We start from the raw sequence: 24,744 nt of genomic DNA, 5'->3' as shown, positions 1-24,744 counted from the left end.
ATTCACTATTTATAGTAGAATAAACTGGAGGCTACTTAGTAGGGAAGATTTACCATATTTAACACATTTATACTAACGGTTTTATATGTGTTGTAAAAATTATTTTTTTTTACAATTGTATTATAAAATTATATAAGTTCTGTCATACTAACAACTACATTTACAAAAAAAAATTACTTTTATTTTTAAAGAGAAAAAATCTATTTAGTATGCATACAAGTGAAACATAATGTAAAAGAACAATTAATAAGTAGGTTTTTTTTTTTTTTATATTATCGCCAAACACAAAATACCACAGTAGCCCTAGGGTTGGTGTCAACCTGGGCGGTTAGCTCAGGATGCCCCCCCCCCCTCTCGCTTTCAAACTTTCAAATTTATCCACTTTTCCCAATAGAATTCATTTTGTTGAACCAATACAGTAAGCTGATTGCCTATTTTCATCGATTTTTGCATACATGTAAAATTAGTCAATTCTATTTGAAAATCCCATTGTTTATGATATTTTTTCAATAGTTTTTTCATATCTGACAATGAATATTTATTAAACTCACCTAAACATGTTTCCTTTACTTTTAAACGGAAACGGTATACAATTTTCTGCGTTATTTCAACTTTTAATACCATCTAAAGGGGAAAATGTAAGTTTGCCGATACCTTAGTCATCTATTGGTCTCCTGAAACGTTTAAAGATCACCTATCGGGGTACCAAGCATGTTTCAGCATTTCTGAACTTTAAAAACGTATTTTCGTTAAGTATATCATATACTATTTCTACTAGAAAGACGTTTGCAAGTCAATGAAAAATCAATTAAGAAGAGTTGAAAGGGCTGTATCTGAAGTGTGATAGAAATTCGAGGCAGTGTTTCTCAAACTTTAACCGTGAGAGACCCTGGCCCAATTGCCTTTTTTTTCAGAAATAGTGCTATGTACATAATTTTAGACTTTTGTATAACCGAAAACATTGTTTCTGGAGATAGTATTAGTGAAGCATAAGGTTCCCTATTCATCCAGCAAGGTGGTCTGTTGAAGCATTTTACCGTATGGTTTTCATTCGTCCTTAGCTTGTATCGTCTCGAACGTATTTTTCTTCCCGTTGTAAGAATAGCCTATGTCAATGATAAATTATATTGAAGTGAGACTTGAGGCTTTGAATAAGAGATTGACCCTTTACAAAACAATTAGACCTATTAGATAATCATTATAAGACATCAGTTAGGCCAGGTTCACATCTAACTTCACTTTCACTTTAACATATCCCTTGGTCTGCTGTCAACCATCTTTCTCCATTCTTCATTTGCCTTTGATAGAGTTTCATTCTGATATTCTTTCTAAAAATATTAAAACCTGCCTTTTTACCTGCCTGGGTGGACCACTTCGGGGCCGATTTTGAGTTTGTGTTTCCACACAAACTGTCTTTGTAATCTCGTTTTTAAATATTATTTCTTGAATATATTTTTTTTCGGCGGCGATCATCAAAGCCTTAGTCTAAATATGTGTATCTTACCTTTTTAAGAAAGAAAAAGTTATATTTGCAATGTAGTAAGGGCTTTTAAATTCATAATACCGAAATCGATTGGTTTAGTGTATCAAGACATGTGTCTTACGGGTTAAGTGTCCAACCCATCAAAGCTGTCTTTTATCGAGTTGCCCCACCCCCTTTTTTTTAATGCTAAAAGCAATCATTAGTAGAAATAAAAAAAAATACCGATTAATACCATTAATCGTTTTCACTCTACCTTTTTAAGAAAGAAAAAGTTATATTTGCAATGTAGTAAGGGCTTTTAAATTCATAATAGAATATTTTTCAAGTAAAACATTATTCAAAAGCAGGCATGTCAAACTGGTTGTTCAGGGGCCGCATGCGGCCCCCGACCACATTGCATGCGGCCCCCTTGGCCACCTAAAAAAATATAAAAATAATGTTAAACTATTACGCTGGGAAACAAGAGATGACAATCTACTTGAATTGAAAATAGTATTTATAAAACTGAACACCGAGGGTGAGTCTGCAGTGAAAGCAACCTACATTTTGTCAAACTTCATTGTAAGCCATTGCAAATCATTTAAAATATGTGATTTTATGAAGGAGTGTGTCGTTAGAGCCGAAGTAATTTGTCCAGAAAAGGTGAAAGCCTTTAAAGAAATAGTGTTAACTAGTGACACTGTGGCAGATAGAATAAATGACATGTCAGTCAGGTTGCGTGAACAATTAAAGAACGAAATAGCTGATTTTGAATTAATTTCATTGGCTCTCTATGAGTCAACTGATGTAAATGGTGTAGCACAGTTGGTTACATTCATAAGGGCTTGTGACAGGAATTTTGACATACACGAGGAACTACTTGAGTTCTGTTCTATGCATAACACCACAACAAGCGAAAATGTTTTTGAGAAATGACAGGAGGTGATAATGCAGTACTATTTATCTTTGGTAAAGCAATCTTGTCTAACAAGGTATGGCGCACCAACCATGAAATGAAATGGTTTTGATGCAAAGTTACTTGCAAAAATAAGAGAGACTGATGATAATTTTAAATGTGTTCATTTTCAGTGCATCATTCACCAAGAAACATTCTGCGCACAGCAATTACAGTTTCAACATGTCATAAGACCGTTTTCAGTCGCTTCTCAATTTTATTCGTGCCCGTGGTTTTAATGCTTGCCAAGTTTTAATGTTGCTGGATGACATTGGACATGAATTTGATAGTGTTCCTACTACACAAACTCCGCTGGCTCTCATGATATATAATATTGAAGAGATTGTTTGCACTGCGTGAGGAAATCGTATTGTTTCTGAACATGAAAGTTGAACCTGTTGAACATTTCCAAACTGACGAATGTGTTCAGGATTAGGCATTAGCAGTTGATCCCACTGGTCACCTGCAAGACTTGAATTTGAAACTTCAAAGTAAAGAAAAAATTGTCACAACTGTTTGTAATCATGTGCAATGCTTTCAAGCAAAATAACGACTGTGGATAAATCAAATATGAAGTAAAAATCTTGTTCACTTCTCAACGTGTCAGGAACTAAAAAGGTTAAATACGGTTGCGACATTTGGTGAATATCTTACACCTAGAATCTTTAGTAGATGCTTTCAATTACTTTTTTCGTGACTTCGTTACATAAGAGCAAGAATTTTCGTGTTTTGTATCTCCATTCTCATTTGATTCTGAAAATGCTGCTGGAAATGTGCAACTAGAGCTGATAGAATAGCAGTCAGATTCTTAGTTGAAATCGAAGTATATTGAAATAACTGTGCCAAATTTGTAGTTATTTACCCTGAACAGTATGTTGAATTGCGGAAATTTGCAGCAGAATTCTAGCTATGTTTGCATGCACTGGTCTCTGTGAGCAGCTCTTTTTCATAATAAAAGCTACAAAAACCCCTCGCCGTTCGAGATTATTTGATCAAAATTTTGTTATCAATGATGAAAGCGTCAGTGGCAAACAAATTTCAACCTGACAACAAAGATGTCAAGCATCAGGACAAAGAAAATATTATATGCGTAATCAAAGTATTTTTTAATTAGCCAATAGTACTACAAATTTAACTAAGGGACATGTATGCCATTAATTATTGTATTCTATTGCATTATTTCTAATTTACAAAAAAACTAGTAGGCTGTTTTGCAAATGATTTTTTTTTTGCTGCTGCCCCTCAGGTCATAGTAAGTTTTCTATGTGGCACATACACCTTAATGAGTTTGACATCCCTGTTCAGAAGGTTCTTCATATTTATATATTTTTGAGCGTTTAACCATCGTTCTGTTGGCGTCTTATACTCACCAAAACAAGCCTACTACAAGAGGTCGCGCTTAACATGAAGATAATATTACGATACATACGCCTAATAAAGATACATTTACGCCACTAGTGCCTCAATTGTCAGTCACTCATTAGGATCGGCACTAGCCCTCAAGTTACTTTATTTTACTAAATTTGATCTGCCTTTTTTAATAGGATGAATAATGAGATGTGGATGTCAGGAGAATGCAAGACAATGATTGGCGTTTGGGCTGCGCCCCGAATCCAACTGGGGAAGCGCTGTAAGACCCCTAGCTTTCAAGGGAAATGTCACCAACATGACATATATATAGTTTAGGCATATTTTGCGCACCGTTTCTTAGACAAGATCTAGAGATCTGTCAATAGAATATTTACCAGTAAAGGATAGGCTGGGGCAGGGTACAATTGTTTTTTTTTTAATGGTACAATCTTTAGTTATTAAAAGCACATAATGGCTTAATACGTTTTCCAAAAAAAAAAAGTATAGTCTTTGTTCAAAGTATTTATTTTTCTTGTTTTCTTTTCCATGTCAAGCGCCCAAGTCAAGAAAATATCGCTTTCTTTTAATTGGTAAAGTCGGAAATGGTAAAAGTGCAACAGGAAATACAATTCTTGGAAAAGAAACATTTCGCATTTCCCACTCGCTAAAATGTAAAAGACAAACGTCCATAAAGAATGGTGTTGGAAAATTTGAAAACCATAACGTTGAAGTTGTTGAAGCACCAAGTGTGGATGCAGTCAAAAATTCGAAAGAGCTCCAAGACCTCTATACTTTTTTTGACCAAGCAATGACGATGGCGCCTGACGGATTTGACGCTCTTCTTTTGATTCTCCGATATGGAAGCAGATTTGCTTATACAGATATTGAAGTTATTGATGTTTTAAAAAGAATTCTTGGACTAGATTTTATAAAGAAACATTGCATTGTAGTTTTTACAAATGGTGATTTATTTAAAAAAAAACAAAAAATTTCTTTTGAAGAATGGTTTTTACAACAAGAAGGGGACTTTAAACAGCTAGTAGATGAATGTGAACGAAGAGTCGTTTTGTTTAATAACGAAACAAAGATTAAAAATAAAAGGGCTCAACACGTTTTAAAACTCATCACAATGGTAGATGAATTAACAACGAAATACGATAAATACAGTAAAGAAAATTATACATCAGCAAAATCTTGTCGTGACAGTCTTCTTTTGAACTACAAATCGACAAATAAAGTTAAGAAAAAAAAAACAAGCGATTATGTAGACAAAAAAGAACTATTTAAATAGATTAAATTTTGTAAAAACAAAAAGTAATAATGAAAAATTATCTTTTCTCAAAGGTTGGATTTACAAATGTAATTGAAAATGTTTCCTATTCCAGAGACGTTTTAAGAAATCAGATTTACATGACGATTTGTTCATTTATACTTTATACAAGGTTTAATGATAAATAATTAACATAGCCATATAATGAAACATAATGTTAGATTCATGAAGATTTAGTATATAAAACGTTTCCTAAGAATAAGAAAAACAAATAACAACTAAACACATCTATGACAATATTTTGGTTGATTCTGTGTAAGTAAGTATATATTTTCTCACAAGGATAGTATAATATGGTATGTTAATATTTCAGCGTATTTATCGAAATTGTATGTATTTTAGTTTTTTAGTTAAACATGATTTTATATTTTGTATTTATATATACTAATTAGTAAGAAGGTTATTACTTACTTAGACTTTGGTCCTCCAGCCTCCTCCAACTTTGTTCTGAAATTGTGTGCCGACAAGTTATACAAAGACGTCCCTGTTTGCGCTTTCCTAGTATTGGTTCCCATGTCATCGCAACTCTTGGTATGCGTAGTTCATATTGTCGTAGAACATGTCCCGCAAACCTCATGCGACGCTCATTCACAACCTCACTAAATGTTTCCAGTAAAGCATATTTATTCCTTGTTTGAGACCCAATATCTTTAACTGACTCCCAAAATCAGTCTCAGCCATTTTTGTTGAGCCACATTTAGCCTTTTCTCAGTTTTGACAGATGACTTCCATGTCTCACATGTATACGTTGCTGTTGGGATGACAATTGTGTTGAGAAGGTGTACTTTTGTCTCGAGCCCAATGGCTTGGCTTGTCGAAATAATATATATCTAATATAATACAGACGTTACTTCAAAAAAGAAGATGATTACGTCCTACGCGTCATGCATTTAGTCATGCATATTAACCAATGACTTAAACTCAGCCAAGTCACTGGTTTTCCTGGCTAGCTCAGACAACCCATTCCATGCTCTAATAGCACTAGGGAAGAAGGAGTGTTTGTACAAATTTGTCCTAGCATATGGGACGAGGAATGTGCCTTTATCTTTGTGTCTTTCAGAGTATTTTATTAAACTTTGTTTTTGTATTTCAAGATTATGGTTCAGTGTTTTATGTATGATTGCTACTTTACTTTTGAGCCTTCTGTCCTGAAGGCTTTCTAAATTTAGTGATTTTACTAAAGGTGTTACTCTAATCAAATGTGAATATTTGTTTGTTATGAATCTCACTGCTCTATTTTGTGTCTGTTCCAGTTTTTATGTTTTCTTTAGTTGAGGGGTCCCAAACGGAGGATGCATATTCTATTATTGGCCTAACCAAGGTTAAACCCCTAGTTTTCAAGGGAAATGTTATATATATATAACAAACTTAAGACCCTCAAAGAAAAGTTGACCAACTCTATGAATGTATGCTATTTTATGAATGTAGGCTTTGTTTATCACGTTGACTGGAGAAAAGATCGAAAGGATTTAGATCTAGACTAACTTTAAGATCTACGATTTGCACATATAGTTTTTTACTTTGACACATGAAAATATAAAATATAGTTTATTGATCTCATTATTTAATAAAATTAACCTTCAAATTTGTGTTTCAAAAACATTTTTACAAAAATTCGTTCCTTATATCTGTGAATTCAGAATTCCTGACGTACATTTTTTCATTAGACATCACCCGAAAGGCTACACATCTCTCTATTCCTAGTTCTAAAACTTTAATTCAACTCTGAGATGATAGAACTTCTCTTCGCAAAGATAGTTTTATACTTTAACACATGAACATACTAATTATAGACTATTCATTACATATTTTAATCAAATTAACATTCAAATTTGTTTTTCTAAGGTACTTTTACATGAGTGCAACTCTATTTTTAAAATCGCGTGAATTCAGTTCAATTAGCAATTTTTAGCTCCATGTATAATATTTTTTATTCACGAATTCATGCATTCGCTTTACTTATAACATTATTATTTTATTTATTTGTTCCTAATGCACTATATCAGTGACTACATTAGTAATACGCAAGTTAAGATCCACCGGCAGAGGGTAATATTTGTCTTGTATATATATATATATTTACAAGATAATTTCTATGTTCACTACAAACATTTACTTGTCGTATGAGTGTGCAAAGAAAAAATATTAAACAAAAAATCTAATAAATATTTCAATATTAATCATCATCTTCCAACTCAATATCTATAGTAATGTCAAATTACGAACTGTTTAACGTTATAAAATACATCAGATGCACTGTAACGACGCCTGGCGGTGACAGATGCCTAATCTTTGACCGCAGCTGTGTATCAAGGATTGGTCTCTTTAGTCACTCAAGAAGTTGCAAAGGGAAAAGATTACCTCTTAAGACATAAAAAGCCACAGGAGAATAGATCAGTATTAACAAATGTATCATTTTGTAATAAGCCTCTGTAAGTTAGAAATATGTAATTTCTTCTTGTGTATAGATAGCTAAGAGAGGTTTATGATGACCTTCTACAACAAAATAACTACGAATTAGAAATATATTAAATCTCTGATTTTACTATACAACTGCCAAGTATTCCAATTCTACAATGGGATACTTTTGTTAAGCTTTTTGCTTTTTCCATCTTTACAGCCGAATTACGTGAAATATTACTTGCACTCAAGGCCGTAAAAGTTTCAGGCAGGAGAAAAGTTCTCATATGCTCCAACTCCTAATCTGCATTGCAAGCTTTGTTGAAGACTGACATTCTATTGGTAAATAAGAGTCTAAAGCTTTTGGACCAAATAACAGCTGACTATAGGGATGCCACCTTCATCTGGATCCTCTCCCATGTGGGCTGTTACGAACTAATGAGACTCTTAATTATGTACAAACAAACTCATATATATATATTTATATATATATATATATATATAGTAGATAATGAATACTTTAATGTTGTGAGAACATTTATAATATATCAATAATAACTTAGTTTACATTATGTCATCCTGGAGTCTTCTCTCTATCCCTCTAACCCTTTCAACAAGCATTCGCACCAATCCACATTCACGCTTTGCTGCGCACGTAACATGGGCATAGATGGAAACGAAACGGCAGACAGAGAAGCAAAGAGAACCCTAACTCAAGCGGTGTTAGGAACACACATCCCCAGCTCGGATCTGAGACAGAGTCTGACAAGGCGTTGAAGCACGATTATGTTCAGATTTAGAGTTAGCCACACCTACATCACGCACTCCTTGTACTGAAGGGAGAGGAGCCCCCATTTTGTGAGTACTGGGACACTTGTCTTACCTGGAACATATCCTCATTGATTGCCCAGAAACCAGGATATTTGGGGGAAATTTTTGGAACACACAACTTAAAAACACTGTTTGATAATTTCGATCCTGGGAAGGTATTGGGTTTCGTCTGGGAGGTGGGGTTGTCTATTAAGATTTGATTTCTGATAGGGAAAATAAATTGTAAACATAGAATATTTCCAACAAACTTTTATTAAATTAATAAATGTTTACTAACCTTAATGTGAATATACCTTGCTTTTTATGAACTTACTATTTAAAATTTAGCTCTAATGATATGAAGGGAGAGTAACCCTTGAAGGGTTACGGCCACGACATGGCCAAAATTGTGACGATGTGCCAAAAACTCAAAACTCTTTTGAGTTTTCTACTTGCATACTGTATACGATACTTGATGTCTCTATCTCCTGCATAATACAGGAATCTAGAGCAACTTTAGATGCATCATTCCTTAAGATGCATGATAATTGTGTTTCCATGTCATTTCATTCATTGTCACTTCATCCACGGCCACTTCATCCTCTGATCATTTCTTCCTCTAACCCATCAAATATTTGTTAAAAGTATGAATTATTTGAAATAATTAGTTGTATTTACATGACAAAAAGAATTACACATTAAAAAACAAGTAAACAAAGACAGTTTGAGTGGAAAAACAAACTGAAAATCGACCCCCGATAATTCGACAGGGGCCTTCACGTTCCAAGTGCTTTACCCCTCAGCCACAACATCCCCATATATTCATTTAGCGTACACTTATTTTTTTTAATAATAATTATTAACATTATCCATACATTCAACATTAATAACATGTAACATTGTAATAAAGAGATAAAAATGTATTCTTCTAACAAAATTAGATAAATTGGCAACACGAAAAAACAATTCTTGACCTATTTTAGTTGGGTAGTGAGCTAGCTAGGAATAACCCAGACACCCCTTGCCTTAACCGGTCCACCAAAAAGATTGGACCACAGCGCTCTGAGCATGCTACAAGCATGAAAGTAGCGCTATATAAACGCTAAAATGTATTTATTTATTTGTTTATCTTCCAAAATATTTTCCTTACTTCTACTACACCCATTATATCACATTACATCATATGTGCAGAAAAATATTCACATCCCTACAAAAACAGAATCAATATTGCCTAATTAAACATAAACCCTGTGTTACAGTATATCTACTTATTGAAATACATTCTTTTATTTCTCAACAAGTATGAATAAAGGAACACTATAAACACTATGATAACATGTCCGAAATATCAAAAAGTATTATAAATTACCATATTTATATATTAGATGAAATAGTGAAGAGTGAATACAGAAACAATGTAATACCTAAAGATAACAAAGAAAACCTAAGGTCATACATTAATTCTAAGAAAATGGAAACAACATGCATAGCGCCATTAAAAGGAGAAGACAACTTAACACACAATGATAATGAAACTAAAGCTAACATCGTAAACAAATACTTTGCATCAGCATTCTCAGCCCCAGGAGACAAAGACATATTACTTAATTTGAACCAAGTAGACAACATAGGAGTTATAGAAGTACAAAAAAAGGGAATCCAAAAATATTAGCTAACATCAAACGTAATAAAGCATCTGCACCTGATGGTATTCCAGCTAGATTACTCAAAGAACTAATCAATGAGCTAGCCCCAGTGTTCAAAATACTTTTTCAGGCATCTCTTAACCAGGGCAGAGTACCAAGGGACTGGAATAAAGCTTATGTCACCCCTCTATTTAAAAAAGTAGAAAAATCTGACCCAGAAAACTACAGACCAGTATCACTTACCAGCATCACATGTAAAATTCTAGAACACATAATATGTAGCACCATCCAGTGGCGTAGCTACTCATGTGCGGGTGGTGCGGGCCGCACGGGGTATCAAGTAATGAGGGGCATCAATCTGAGCATAAAATTTCTCATTAAAAGCTGCACACATTGTGCATATATCAACAAACATAAACTACTGTATTTGATTTAAACATTTATTCATATTGCCACTCTGTTAATATTATGGGCGTTGCTCAAGATTGATAAGCCTGGCTGGCGCTCATAGTGCTAGCTTAGACGGAGAAATTGTCTTCTCTGGTTAAAATGTTTGACGCAGGGATCAAAGGGTCCTAAAGGTAAAAATCTGATAATGAAAAGAATCTTGGATTATGTTCATTTTCTCTCAAAGCAGAATCTGGCTCTTAATGGGCATCACGAACGTGTTCAAAAAGAATTGTAAAGTATGCGGACTGTTAGTTGCTATGCATTCTTAATTTTATCACCTATTTTGGATTCTTCGCCCCTGAATTAACTTTAGTAAACAACGGGTAAGTTTACCTTCAAATCAATGATCGTCTATTCGAGATTGTGCACTTAAACAGAAAACATTAGAAACATTGAAAATTACTAGTCGGAAGGGCAACGCTGAAGCCATTATTATTATTCAGAGACGTATTGGTCACAATAAATAGAAGCCAAGCGAAAAAAGCTCAAGATTTTGTATAAACACAAAAGAACGAGCTACGGATTGAGATTTATTCTTCATTGGACGTAATATTTTAAGAAATAATCAAACAATATGAGCAATATCATGATGTGGTAGGTGAACAGGAATTTCGTTGCTATTCCAACTATTGTATCCTCAGATTGAAATCAATCTCGATAGTGCTCATTGCAACATTGACAAAAACAAATTTCGGCTGGAGCGAAATAACGGGTAAGTCTACAGTTTGTCACAATTTCTTCAGAAACCTTGTAACTTCTCAAACAAGGACCTTTTTGAAATCTTAAGGTTAAAAAAAATAATAAGATATCAGCTAGAATGCCACCAGGTGATTCTGTTCTAAATACTATCTAAATATTTGTGAATGCTAAATACTGCTTTGAGAGAAAAAGAATGATGTCCAAGATTATGTTCTGGTAGCATTATCAAATTTTAGTGTGGCTATATGCGAGAGACGTTTTTTCAGACTTAATTAAGTTGAATGTTACGACACAAGACATTTCACAAGTAAGCAGACACTCTCAGTATCAAGTTAGAAATTCTTAAATATTATTACGAAATAACATTATCACAATACTTTCAACTCTCTTCATCTCGACATCTTTCAGATTCCACTTTTTAACATCCCTTCCAATCAATACCCAATATCGCACCATTAGTCATTCACGCCATGCCGCGCTAAGACCGTAACATTGATCAAGAATTTTATTAGTCCATAAATCATGCCTTTCCATTGGTATAATCCATTATGTGTCTTAAATGCAGTAAAATGTTGACATCTTTCACTCAATGGTATCAATGGTATCAACCAAAATACTCTTACTAAATGACATTAAGAAAAAATGAATGAGTTCTTTAGTTTAAAAAAAAACAAGATCTTTTGGATTCGGTAAAGGTTCTTCATCAAGCTTTGTGTGACTGTTGATCACTCTATTGTCACAACACAAACTGGTTTTACCATCTGACTTGATAACACACACAATCGGACATAATATGAAAAAGTGGATCTTTTAATTATTCCAAGTTACAATAATTCACTAATTTCTTGTTCAACCTCTTATCGGTCAAGTATTGGTACTGGATAATGTTGAGCTTTCAATCCTTTATCTGTATCCAATATAATATCATGTTCTTTCAAATTAGTTCTACAAGGCTTGCTTGTAATCTAATCTTGATATTTACTAATAAGTTGCATAAGCTTCTCGTTGCTGCTTGAATTCGATTACCTCTGAATATAATTTGAAAACGGGGAAAACCTGCAATTTTATCTGGTGTTTCTTAAAAAGAGAATAAAATCGTTGGCAAATAGATATGCCAATCTGATGGATGATCCATTGAAGTTTTGAAAATCATATTTCTGATGTTTGATTGAAACGCTAACTAATACGGAGGGTGTGTACTTTGATGTAAAGATGTGTTCAATAACAATTAGATGTTCTAAGCATTCTGAAATTAGATTTGAAGTAACTTTTTTTTTCTGATAAGAGGGTTCTGAGAAATACAAATTTACTGAGGAACGAATCAATGCTTTGTGAACTTGTTTTTGTTGATATGGTTCTCAAAGGAGTCACTTCAAGATATCTGGTAGCACTGTCAATGATGGTTAAGGCGTGTTTATGGCCTTCTGATGATGTATAGACCCTAAGACCTATAATGTCAATGGAAACTTTTTGGAAACCTCAATAATAAGCGTAATTGCCTATATGAAACTATGTTAGTAAAATTTCTTAACTTTAATTTGATATTAATGTAATTAAATAATTACAATGTTTATAGTTAAAAAATGATATAATTGAACATTCAGATCTGTATATAAGTACGAACCTAGTGGAAGACATTGTCTGTGACCTCATTACAATGAGGGATCAGAGAATGTAAAACACGTTATAACTTATGATTCATTCTTTGAAAGAAATGTCATTTAGTCCGGAAAAAAGCAATCAGCACACTATTTTTTTTAAGTATATGGTATTGAACAATAGGACTTAAACTTGTCAAATAAGGGTGAAAGTTTTTAACAATGTATCTGTAACTTGAAACATGTTTTTCTTCTCAACTCATTTTTTTTTTATTCACGGATAAATATTTACATGCTTACTATGAATCGAATATATAAAATAATTGTGCTTATATCAAAATTAGTTGTTTTTTTAGGTAATTATAACATTTATGCTTAAGATTTATGTTAAAAAATACATAGTGTTATAGCGTTGTTATTATGTTGGCAGGTTACTAAAAGGGGTTGTATTAGATTTCTAAAAAAAAAAAAAATTATTATATAGAGAAATGCAAATCTTAGTTTACAGCCTTATAATGCAAACATTCTCTTATTTTAAGCAAGGGCAATAATACAACGAAATCAATTAACCCATCAAATTGTTTTTCCTAAAGCGCTTCGCTAAAGTTCAAATACCTATTAAGATTTAAAGTTTAGATTTAACTTGTGCTGATTTGTGATCAATAATAGGCAAAACAGAAACTTTATTCAGAACTTGAACTCGATTACTTCAATAGTCCAAACTAATGGACTACCATTTATCGATTCAGTAGTACTACTATAGGCTAACTAAGAAAATATAGACGGAAACTATAAAACAATACATACTAAAACACAAAGACACACACACTCAGCGCTTTATGAATTAGGCTCCTATGTAGTTCTTAGTGAGTAAGAAAATGTTGTAATCCTGACTCTCAATGGTATGAAAGTCTTAATTTTATTTTCAGTTATAGATGGCATTTTAACAGCAATATGAATGTGGTGAGTTTATCGATATTAGGGCAGACAAACAATCCGTTTTGCTTGAAAAAAAATGGAATAACGTCGTAAGTCCATAACTGGATTGACTGTAATTCGGGTTTTATTGTGTTTAGAGTATGTTTTTAATGGTAGTAAGATAGATCATTATATGGTCCGACTCTCCAAGAGGACATAACATTCAATGTGTGTTGCATTTTAAAAATTACTGTAACAAAGGCCTACAGTTGTAGTTTTCATGGTAGTACATGGCATATATATAGACTATATGTTGGTAAAGTATCCATTTAATGTTCATTACTTTTAGTTCCTAATACAAAATGAAAAGCATGACTAGAACTATTGTATGCATGAAAATAATGATGATAAAATTTCAATAAGGCAAAGAAGTGTTCAAAAATGTATTAAAGATAAAAAAGTATTATGACTTATCGAAAGAAAGAGTTCACTAAGTAAAAAAAAAAACACAACAAATATACCATTTGTTTATTTTTATATTTAATTATAACATCCAACTTTTATTTGTAATGCACCATTGTAATACAAATTTCTTCGCGGTGAAAAAAAAGATTATTGTTATTATTATTTTAATTTATATTATTAAGACAGAGTTCTATCATTTGTTTCCATGTAATAATGAATGAGAGAATTACTATTTTTTTGTTTAGTCTTGTGTACATATTTCTACTTTCAGCTCAAGAGGATATTCTAATATGCTATGACACTGAAGAAGGTGACATTTCAATATTAAGTGTGACCTGGAAACCAAAACAAATCATAAACGCCAGATTACTAATAAACCATAACAGTAAACTTATCTCGCTGTGTGAGAGACATCCAATAAATTGTCAAAAAATACTAGACAACGTAGCAGTAACAATAATAAAAATCGATCACGAAGAATACAATATAACTGTTTTTTTTAGCAATGCTAATTCTTCGGGTAATTGGTCTATTGAATATGATTATGGATTTTTTAAACCAGCTCCGGAGCCTTGCCAATTTAAAGTTTATTGTAAGTAAACTAAATATACACATTCAAAAAGTGAAAGCCTTTGGTGTATTTAGTTTGGGCAAATGAGTGAAAAGACCTATTTTTCTTGTTGTAGTGAATCTGAACATTGCAGCCTGTATTGGTGTGAGACGTTTTGGCGCTAAATGTTGTAGTCACAAAATATGCGTTCATCATACGATGTCAATAATTATTTTTGTCTATTATTATAATTGTGTTCGTGGGTTTTAAAATTGTCAAAAAAAAAAAAAAACAACACATGAAATAATGATTTTTAAAAATTTGATACAATTTTTAGTGCACACGTAAATGTTGCATTTATAAAGTATTTCCATCCAAAGAAAATTTTAAAAAAGATAACACTGGTGAATGTCAGCGTGTGTGTTTGAAACATCTGGTCTATAATTTATTGAGCTTGGTAAAACATGACAACATGATGTTCTAAAGAAGAAATCTAGTATTTCATGTTTTGTATGTTTTACATGTTTCGAATATACCCATAGAATTTTGGATTATTACAATCAAACCTTAACCTCCTACATGATAGCGCGGGGATAACTGCGGGCAGGTTTCAAACCTGATATCTATCATTGACAAGACATACCCCTTCACATACGTCATGACCAGTTAGTCATCATAGTTCGCGATTAATGAGGAGGAGAATATATGCTAGTATATTCAATTGTATACAAGAATCAATTTTTGTTTTAAATAAATTATCGTAGAAACTTCTAGCGCTAAAACGGCTGAGTCAGAAACGCTGACTACAAAACGGATAAGTTAAAATTGGCTGCGCCAAAACGTCAAGTACCTGTGAGAGCATTATATAGAATCGCCTTGACGAAGACAGGCTAGTGTATATATATATATAGCGAAATTTGCCTGTCGCAACCGGGTGTGTGTAATCGTGTTTAATAGTACCTTCCTACTTAATCTTTGGAATTGATCAAAAAGCTTAGAGACTATTTTAATTTTAACCAAGCTAGTCAGTGGCATTGAATTTTTTTTTCCCAAAAGAGTTATTTAATTCCGAAATTTCAGAGTCTTCTCTAGCCCATTTCTAAAAGCAATAACAATTTATCTTAAACAAAAGTTTAGAAAATCTTGAATTCTCTCTATGAGTGTATTTTACCTGTGTTAGTGTAAGAGACGCAACTAGCTTAGAGAAGCGACTATAGTAGAATAAACTTAAAAATCGAGATTTTTTTGACGTGACTGATAGTTGGTTAAGGTAAGAGTTTTACCTTTATCTTTACCGTGTCATTAGTCTGTTAGAAAGTTGGGGCACAACACAAAATCATTCAAACGTCATTCTCTATTCCTCTCTGTCTATTGCCTTGAATATAATTCATTCACTGACAGGCCTTTCGTCCCATTGGTCTGTCTTCCTGTTCAACTCTGGTAATTGTCCCTGAAGGAATGTCTTTGTGAGACCTGAGGACCTTGTGATGTCACCATAGAGTTTGAGTTAACGTTTTTTTATTTGAATTTTTATGTAGAAAATATAGTAAACACAATTAGTTGAATGTCTATATTATTTTTTTTTAAATTCTGCCGCTTCGATAAGGTATATTGGCCAACTTAGTGGTATGTTTCTGAGGCCGATAGCATCTACTGCAACCCTTTGAGTGGGAGGAAACCAAAAATTGTATTTTAGGGATAAAATTACCAATGTTATTTTACAAAACAATCTGTCACTAATATATGTTATATTTGCTATAAATTACATTCGTGTATCGAATCGTCCCACAACTATTCTTTAATGCTAAATGTAATCATTAGCAATAAGATAACTCTTGCATTATAAATGGTTTTCACTCTACTGACCCCTACCCTTTTCAAGTTAAAACATGACGTTTTAAAATAGAATAGTCAAATATGGCGACCGAGTCTATGTATTAGCGCATGAAAATGTCATAATTATGTGAAAAAAATACTTGGAATGTTTAGAATTCATAAGAAATAAGAGTAACAATTAAGATTAATTCTGAACCCAATTTTTTTTTCCTGGACGCCTTTTCCAAACATTTACTCAAACTTATATTTTTCTATTGTATAAATAACTTTGGGACTAGACATCACAATTTATATTTTCATCCTAAAAAATCTAATTGCGCTACTTAATGTCTCCTCCCTCTTCTGAACTTTTTTGTTTTTTTGACTTTTAAATTATGGACCTGTAACAAAACAAAGTTATAAGCATGCCTATTGAACAAAAGTTGTCAGTTATAAATGAACTTTGGATTTTTTTATATATTATTGTTTGAAGACATTTTAAGCAGATAACATCAAATCCTTAATTTAAATATATGGGCCATCTTTTCTTTTTAATGAACAAATCGGTTTTATTTTCCACAAAATTCCTTGAGAGGGTTTTAGACTATGTCGCAGAACAACAGAAAATTTCGTCAACTTAAGAATACACTGAGAAATACCTCAAACACCAACATAACTTTTTTCATGTCTTTATTGATTTCAATAAAGCTTTCGACAGAATATGGCATGCAGGGCCATCTTAGGCCACGGCAACGGTCGCAGTGGGCCCCGCGCTTTCATAGTCCCCGCGCTAATTCTAGGTGTAATTATTAAATTGTAGAATACATACTAAAAAGTCATGGAAATCTGAATTAATTGAAATCTGCTGAAAAATAGACAAAATTGTCGTTTTCTGGGTGTCATTCAATACGTAAAACGCCAATCCTACGCACGATAAAAAAAGGCATTGTCAGTTTTTAAGAAATAAAATGTAATAATTGGGCAAGTTTTTTACCTTAATCAGAAGTTACAATTCTTTAATTACTTTTATAGTCACTGGCAAATACATATGCCATAGGTTGCAAAGTTCGTAAATTAAAGTTAATTTGATCGCAATTTTGTTCTTAGTAAAGAATAAATAAAATTCAAAGTCAATTTTTTTTCTAATACAAAATCTTAATTGTCACTTATTACGCTTATTCCCACCCAGACTGGGCCTAGCGCAATCAGTTTCGCATAGGGCCTCACTATTGTTAGAACCGGCCCTGGTGGCATGGGGCAGTCTGGGCAACAATGGAAACAATACAATATAAATCAAAATATAATAAATGTTATTCAAATGGTGTTTAATTATTTTTTTAAATTTTATTGAATTGGCAATAGAAATGTAAGGAGAAAACATAGATTATTGACAGAGACTCGACTTTGGCTGATTATGTATTAAATTTTTTTTTACATTATTTAATAAGAAATGGACTAATCCTATCTCTTTGTAATTGTAGCGAAAAGTTTTATAGAAATGAAAGACTGCCCTAGAGAAATAGAAGAAGGAGAAACTGTCAATTGTTCCTGTAAGTTGAAAAATTCAAAGTCTGCAAATGTCTTGTACAGCTGGCTTAACTTAAGTAACGATATCACTGAACTGATTTCAAATAATTCTGATCTAATATTTGTTGTAGATAATCCTTTACAAGGTATGTCATAAACTCACATCTTACCATTAAGTTAAATATATATTTTTTAAATGGTTTAATTACATAGTTTAATTAGTTCCGTTCTAATAAATAATAATAATAATAAAAATAATAATAGCCATGACTTTTGAAATGATTTTTCATACTTTTAGTGCTAAAACACAAATATGAATTAAAACGGTATGTAGCATATAATAATAGCAGCACTTAGACCTTAACATTATTAAGAGGAGAAAGTGAAGCAAATAGGGTAAATATAGACAAGGTGGACTCGAACCACTGACCCAGACCCGGCCGAATGTCTCGCCTAACTGTTAGCTCAAGTACGATGAAACCTGTTTTGGTATACAGATGTATCAATTCCTTAGTAAATACAGATCAGATTTCAAAATAATTAGCTGTTCTCAAAAAAGAGAAAAAAAAAAACTATAATAAAATAAAATCACTATGAACTTTGAACTGCTGTACATTTAACTAATTTAAAATAATGATGGTGTGGTTTGTCTAAAGAAAAGCACCAGATTCTTAAAAAAAGCATAGTTACTTACTTTCGTTTCCTACAATCTATTTGTTAATTATCATTTTCATATTTCGTTAAAACAAAAGACAGTGTACAGTCACAGAATCAACTCAAAAGTGACACCAGATTTTGGAAATAAATATTGGTACCAAAGAGTTATGCTTTTCATAGCCTCAATGCCGTCAAAGTGATCAAACCTTGATTTTTCTAATGCTTGTCTGTATTTTGGTAAAGTTTTATACTTGAATTAAATAATAACGTAACATTTAGAATAAAGTCAATACTATTTTTTTTTTATTTAAACAATTAGGAAATATTCCCCCCCCCCTTTTTAAAAATGTAAAAAAAAAAAACAACAACACCAAAGCGTACCGTGCGAAATGTTTCGTTTATGCTTAAGTTTGGAAAACACTGATCTAGACAAACAATAACAAATATGTGCTACTAGAAATAATTTTATCATTTTTAAGCGCAGTTTTATGCTTTTAGTTTTCTAAGTATGTTATGATTCTATCACTTATCTTGACCAGTAAAACAAGGGTAGAGCAAGATATCTGGGTGATCGATTTTTAAAAGTATTTATAATTTTTAACAAAAAGGTGATGGACCTAAATTTGAACTCGTGCGCTAAATCCTTCTTAACCTCCTCAATCCAATACGGTAACCACTAGGCCAGGTTTTATAGTTATTTACAAACTTTGTTTCTATAAACAATAAAGAGGACAAATTCATCATATACCATCTTATCAGTCAAGTAGAACTTCTTTCCTTTGTTCGAGATAACTAACAAATTGTCTATTTCTTTTATTGATTCTTGCTACGTCAGGTACAAGAAATAATTGTGGAAATTTATGTTTCATCAAAATTGGGTATGGGAGAATTAACGTGTACACAATTTTTACCAGACAGAGAGAGTTGTAAACAATTATTCTAATTTAATTTATTTTGATAATTTTATAAATTTCTTAAAATTAAATGAAACACAGCTGGTAATTGTTGTTTTAGTGTTTCTTTGCGTGGCTGAAGACGTTCAAGCTGAGAAAAATTACACAGAAAATTACAGAATTAGATTAAAGCGTAAGTTTTTTGTAATAAATACTTTACGCTAGCAAAAAAAATGAACATAATTAAATCTTAATTTACATAATAGAAATTAAATACAAGCTCTTGATAATTGCTTAGATATGTTTACAATCTAGGCTCTTAATTATGTCTAATTTCTACTTTATATATCGAGCTTGTTTATTTTTATATAATTTAAAATCATATAAAAATTATTTATTTAATGTAGTTAAAATGTATAGTTGTTTCTTAGTATTTGAGCTTTAGATGAACGTACAGAAATTCATGTTGAAATATATATTATCTGTGTTCAATGTATTTTCCTACAGCTAAACGTCATATTTCTTTGTTTAACTGCCCAGCAACTATTCTTGACCAGCTTAGTCTTGTGAATTGCTCCTACATCTATAGACCTAGTACAAATTACTTTGAATCGATATGTGATGTTTGGTACAGCATTTCTGATAACACCATGAGACTTGCATATGCAAACACAGTTTGTTCTATAGGTATTTGAACTTTTTAAAATAATTTTCTAGACATGTGTGTAATATACTTATAAAAGTGTCTTCAATTATTAATTTACTGTGCAATGTATTTCAAATATTCAAATTATCAAAAGGTTTTTACCAAAGCGGATTTTATTATGTTTGATAAATCAACTAGTAACAAACATATGCTTGCATAGATAGACATTATCTCAATATGCTCAAACAACAAACTGGGGTAGAAGGGGCATTTCCACGACAATCAATTTACTCGACATTTTGTTTACCTGACAAATGGTTTTCGCGACATATTGTTAACAGACAACTAATTCACCGATCATTTGTTCACACGACCAATGGCTGACATTGGATTACCAACAAATGATTCACGCGACAAATCATTCACTGAATAGTAAGTAACATACGGTGAATATTCTCGGCTAGTGTTTTATTTTTGTTTACATTAAAAGTAAATGGCATAGGTTTTTATTTTACAGTTATATGTTATTCTGTGTTTACTTTTAATTTGTTTGTTTCGTAGAATTTATATGTCCTGTAGAAACATCAATGAGAGGTACATTAATACAGGTGTGCAGTAGGACAACTTGTGAGTATTTATCAAATGTTCATAAGTATATTGTAAACATTAAAAAAAGCTATTCAATATTTTCTAATATGGAAATATACACAAATAAAAACATGTAAAATGAGAATGCTTACAACCATACTAACTACAAGCACAAGTACGTTTATGTGTATACAATGTATGAGGTTTAGAAGATCTTTGTATAATAAAAAATATTGAACAAATATAGTTAGATTTTAAATTGACCATAAACCTAAATACAAGAAATTTTTGTTTAACAAATAATAAAATAAAAAAAGGAATACTTAAATACTAAAATTGTTCCGAATCGTTTATTCAATGAAAAAATATGAAAAATTTACTTCACAAAATGTTTTATAATATATATCAAATTATAATGAAACTTGGTAGACTTTTGATTTAAACTCGGATTTAGGAACAGGGATGTTAAAATGTGTGCAAAGATTAAAGTTATGTGAGTCTTTTCATTGAATTCCTTTATGGAGTTTTAGATTTTCCCACTACCTTTTTTCGTCCGCTAGTCTCCAGTTTAATTCCACATATCATATTTCTTTACTTGAAACTACTTTTAAGAACTGATGGCCATCTGATGACGGTTTTAATTTTTTAACAGCAGGTAAGTCTAAGTTTAAATATACGACTGGATTGAGTGATGACAATAAAATAAATATGTGTTATCATTGTATGCATATGTAATGTACGTTTAAATTCTACGAGTAAGGTTTGTAGGAAAGATTATTAACCTTCTGTTCTTAGTTGGGTTTCACTGACACATTCAAAAGCGATTGCAACAAGGCACATGGGAAGAAGCTACACTGACTACAGATCAATTGTAAATGTTTAGAATTTTTTGTTCGAAAAAAAAACAACTGTTAAATGCTGATTAATGTAACTCAAATGCAATGTAGATTTTAGACCCTAACATTTCGTACTTATCAAACCTAGAAAATCTAAGTAAATTGAGCTAATTATTATTTGTATTAGTTGTTTTTTTTTTTTTTAAATTAATACCTTTATCCTTATTATCTCATAGTAGACAAATGTAAATATTAAAAACATTTATTTCTCAAAGATGCTAATGAAATTCAAAGATAGAAATATTTATGTTTTATTTTCCTCTATGAAAAACGGATTAACCTACATCTGCACTCCCAAAGTAGGACAGAAAACAAAAAGGAGAACATGAACCATTTTACATAATACTACTCTCTTTAATAACTTATTGATACTGTACATTGCAGAAGTGTACACAGTGTTTTTTTTTATGAATTGACTTAAAATTCAAATTATCAGAAGCTACATCTATAATTATATAATCTTTAAAAAATAACTAATACCAATAAAAATATTTGTATAACTATTTGTATGAAAATATTTATTACATGGTCAGGGGTACATATCACAATCAAAAACTATGCATAGCTGCCTGGTTGTGCGGTTGACTATTGTTACCATGCCAACAGACATCACTTGTCGTCAAAGCAGAGGTTTGGACAAGGTCATTCATTGTTCGCCCTGGACTGTCGTATGGTCGTTTCGATGGCCCCGGGTTCATATCCTGCCCTCAGCCTTCCCCTGTCGTCTTATGGGAGGAACAGATTAGAAAGTAGATTATCTTCAACTCTGAGGGGACAAACGAAAAATGTACAGCTTTTAACAAACATGTGAACCAGCCCACACAAGCAGTTACTATTTGTTGTTTTACATGTAATACCACCGTCTCATTTATCGTCGCCGTCTTCGTATGATTAAAAATAATATTTTTGTAGAAGCTCATAGGCGCTAAGAATTTATAGAATTGTGCTTGGACTATATTCAATTGTATGCATATAAATAAAAAATTTAATCCGAAATAATTGAACTACGAGACAATAAGAAAAATAAACTTCCGATGTTTGACATTTCCCAAACCAATAAGGTGAGTATGTTTTATACATTTTACTGCTTTAAACTTTTAATATTATAAAAATTTTGTACACGAAATACATTTCTTAAATTAACATTTTTAATGTTATATTATCTGTGTCTTATATTCTGTATATCATATAGGCACAAACACAGCACACAGACATACACAAACGAGTAGATAAATACCATTGTAATCTAATTACTTTTTCTTATGAAAGTGCTTGAAAATATTCACCATATTTTAAAAAGTAAATTAAGCATTGAATGGAAAAATATTCCAATGTAATAAGAGGGAAACAAGATATCATTCTGCCCCCTACAGATACTTAGACTTAAAACTTAAGTCTAAAATTCTGTCCACAGATATCAGTAACAGTAGCGTAGCAACAATGGCACTACGGGGTTCGTTGCTCCAGGTCTACGACTAATAGGGGCCCAAAATTGGGCTCTTGTACGGAAAATAGAGTGTTTACTGTAAGGTTTCTATTCATTAATTTATTTTACTTATATTTTAAATATGCCCTGACTAATTCATTCATTCACCATCACAAAATCCCCTACACAAATACACATATTCCTCTAATCCCCTACACAAATACACATATTCCTCTAATCCCCTACACACATTTAACATGTTATTACTTTCCTAGCTTCTATTGCAATTTTTTTTTTTTTAATTACATATTTACGATCGAATCGGCAGCGGGGAATTTTACGAAAAAGACTTCTTATTCCGATTTTTCCCAAGTGTGTTAATGATCAAAGTTTACATAAGGCAGATTTTACAACTTTGAGGGTTTTAGTATTATTTAATATTTTTTTGTGCATAGGCCTAACTATTATTTTCAACAGGACAGCTAGGTTCGTAACTTGTTTTTAAAGACATTGTGTAATTGATGCAAGTAAAAAAAAATGTTTTGATAAATTTTAAAACGAGAAAGAGTTACGCAACTAAAGTTAAAAAAATGTCCGATCAAAAAGCTACATAGAGCTTATGAAATACTTTAATACTAAATCATGAAGACGACGAAAATGTTTCAATGGTAGATATAATTATGTTTTTATGCCCCTGCCATGTACATTTATATACGTATTCGTAATATTATTATTATATTATTTGTATAGCAATTATTATTAGACCTAGTGAAATGTCGTTAACATGTATTTTAGTTAGTCTGAGGGAGACGCTCCTACCAAGGACGCGCCCCTCGCCAACCAGCCTGTATGGTTTAATAATTCAGGCTCCTCTCACCTCTCATCTCATAGCCTCCTACATCAGGGCTGGCGTGTTTTGTTGCCTTAAGGTAGACCCCAGCAGCTCTCCACACATTCCCGTTGAGGGTGAGTCACTCATCACCCTCGACCAGAACTGACGGCATTCCAGGCTGAGGTCCCAGGACCGGTCTGCACCTACTACGGGAGTAAGCCCACCGCGTGGCATCCCTATATTTATCACACTAGTGCCTGCCTACCTGCAGGGCACCAGCAACTGGCTACAACACAACGGAGCTTCAACTTACCCCACCCTGAAGGAGAACCTTGAATACAGATAAGTGAGAGATTAGTGAGAATTTTTAAGGCGGACTAAATCCAGTCACCTTAAACAGGTACCTGACATTTATTTGGGAAAAAGTAAAGGCGGTTGGTATTTTCACTCAGTTTGATCACATTTCTGAAAAAAGACTTTTATAATACTCACATTTTGGTATCAATAATTATAAATATTCGTACTAATAAAAACATTTGTTGCATATTATATAAAGTCAGTTGGATTGTATATTCTCTCTTGTTCCTTAATTTGTAACAATAAGTTATTTAATGAATGAAAAATGTATAGAGTTGTTCAATGAGTTATTCAGTTACTCTCTCTCTCTCTCTCTTTGTTAAATGATGTAAGTGAACATGTTATTAAGTCCAGATTTTATATGAGACCATGAGCTGAAACATGTTTTATTTAATCTTCAATTGTATTGATAGAAATATTAATATTCGAGAGAATTAAATTGAAAACAAACTTAATTTAGTTGTTTCAAAAAAA

General features: G+C 32.1%; 2 protein-coding genes across 2 annotated transcripts in view; one reads left to right on the top strand and one right to left on the bottom strand.

The window, feature by feature from the left end:
- Nucleotides 1-11,705: 11,705 nt before the first annotated feature.
- Nucleotides 11,706-24,744, top strand: LOC129922866 (uncharacterized). The gene is made up of 8 exons (XM_056010777.1): nucleotides 11,706-13,056; nucleotides 14,355-14,675; nucleotides 17,930-18,121; nucleotides 19,647-19,718; nucleotides 20,033-20,212; nucleotides 20,733-20,798; nucleotides 23,070-23,180; nucleotides 23,973-24,744. Exons 1-7 carry the CDS (start codon nucleotides 12,993-12,995, stop codon nucleotides 23,132-23,134), a joined length of 960 nt encoding a protein of 319 aa, XP_055866752.1. The 5' UTR covers nucleotides 11,706-12,992; the 3' UTR covers nucleotides 23,135-23,180; nucleotides 23,973-24,744.
- LOC106058939 (uncharacterized) overlaps nucleotides 21,940-24,744 on the bottom strand; it is a 45,594-nt gene continuing 42,789 nt past the window's right edge. Inside the window, exon 12 of the mRNA XM_056010762.1 lies at nucleotides 21,940-22,421. Coding sequence (XP_055866737.1) covers nucleotides 22,416-22,421 — 6 coding nt within the window. The 3' untranslated portion in view covers nucleotides 21,940-22,415. The remainder of the gene's footprint in view (nucleotides 22,422-24,744) is intronic.

This window comes from Biomphalaria glabrata, chromosome 14 (assembly GCF_947242115.1).
Source record: "Biomphalaria glabrata chromosome 14, xgBioGlab47.1, whole genome shotgun sequence".
Taxonomy (NCBI): domain Eukaryota; kingdom Metazoa; phylum Mollusca; class Gastropoda; family Planorbidae; genus Biomphalaria; species Biomphalaria glabrata.
The sequence above is the reverse complement of the archived record's forward strand: the minus strand, read 5'-3'. Positions and strand labels throughout refer to the sequence as shown.

What these genes read in the sequence shown, in the direction of transcription:
- LOC129922866 (XM_056010777.1), top strand. Translation starts at nt 12,993, where the DNA reads ATGCTTACTATGAATCGAATATATAAAATAATTGTGCTTATATCAAAA. An exon ending in AAAATTAGTTGTTTTTTTAG is followed by an intron (nt 13,057 to 14,354) that starts GTAATTATAACA and finishes TTCTACTTTCAG; the next exon opens with CTCAAGAGGATATTCTAATA. An exon ending in AAACACAGTTTGTTCTATAG is followed by an intron (nt 20,213 to 20,732) that starts GTATTTGAACTT and finishes TTTGTTTCGTAG; the next exon opens with AATTTATATGTCCTGTAGAA.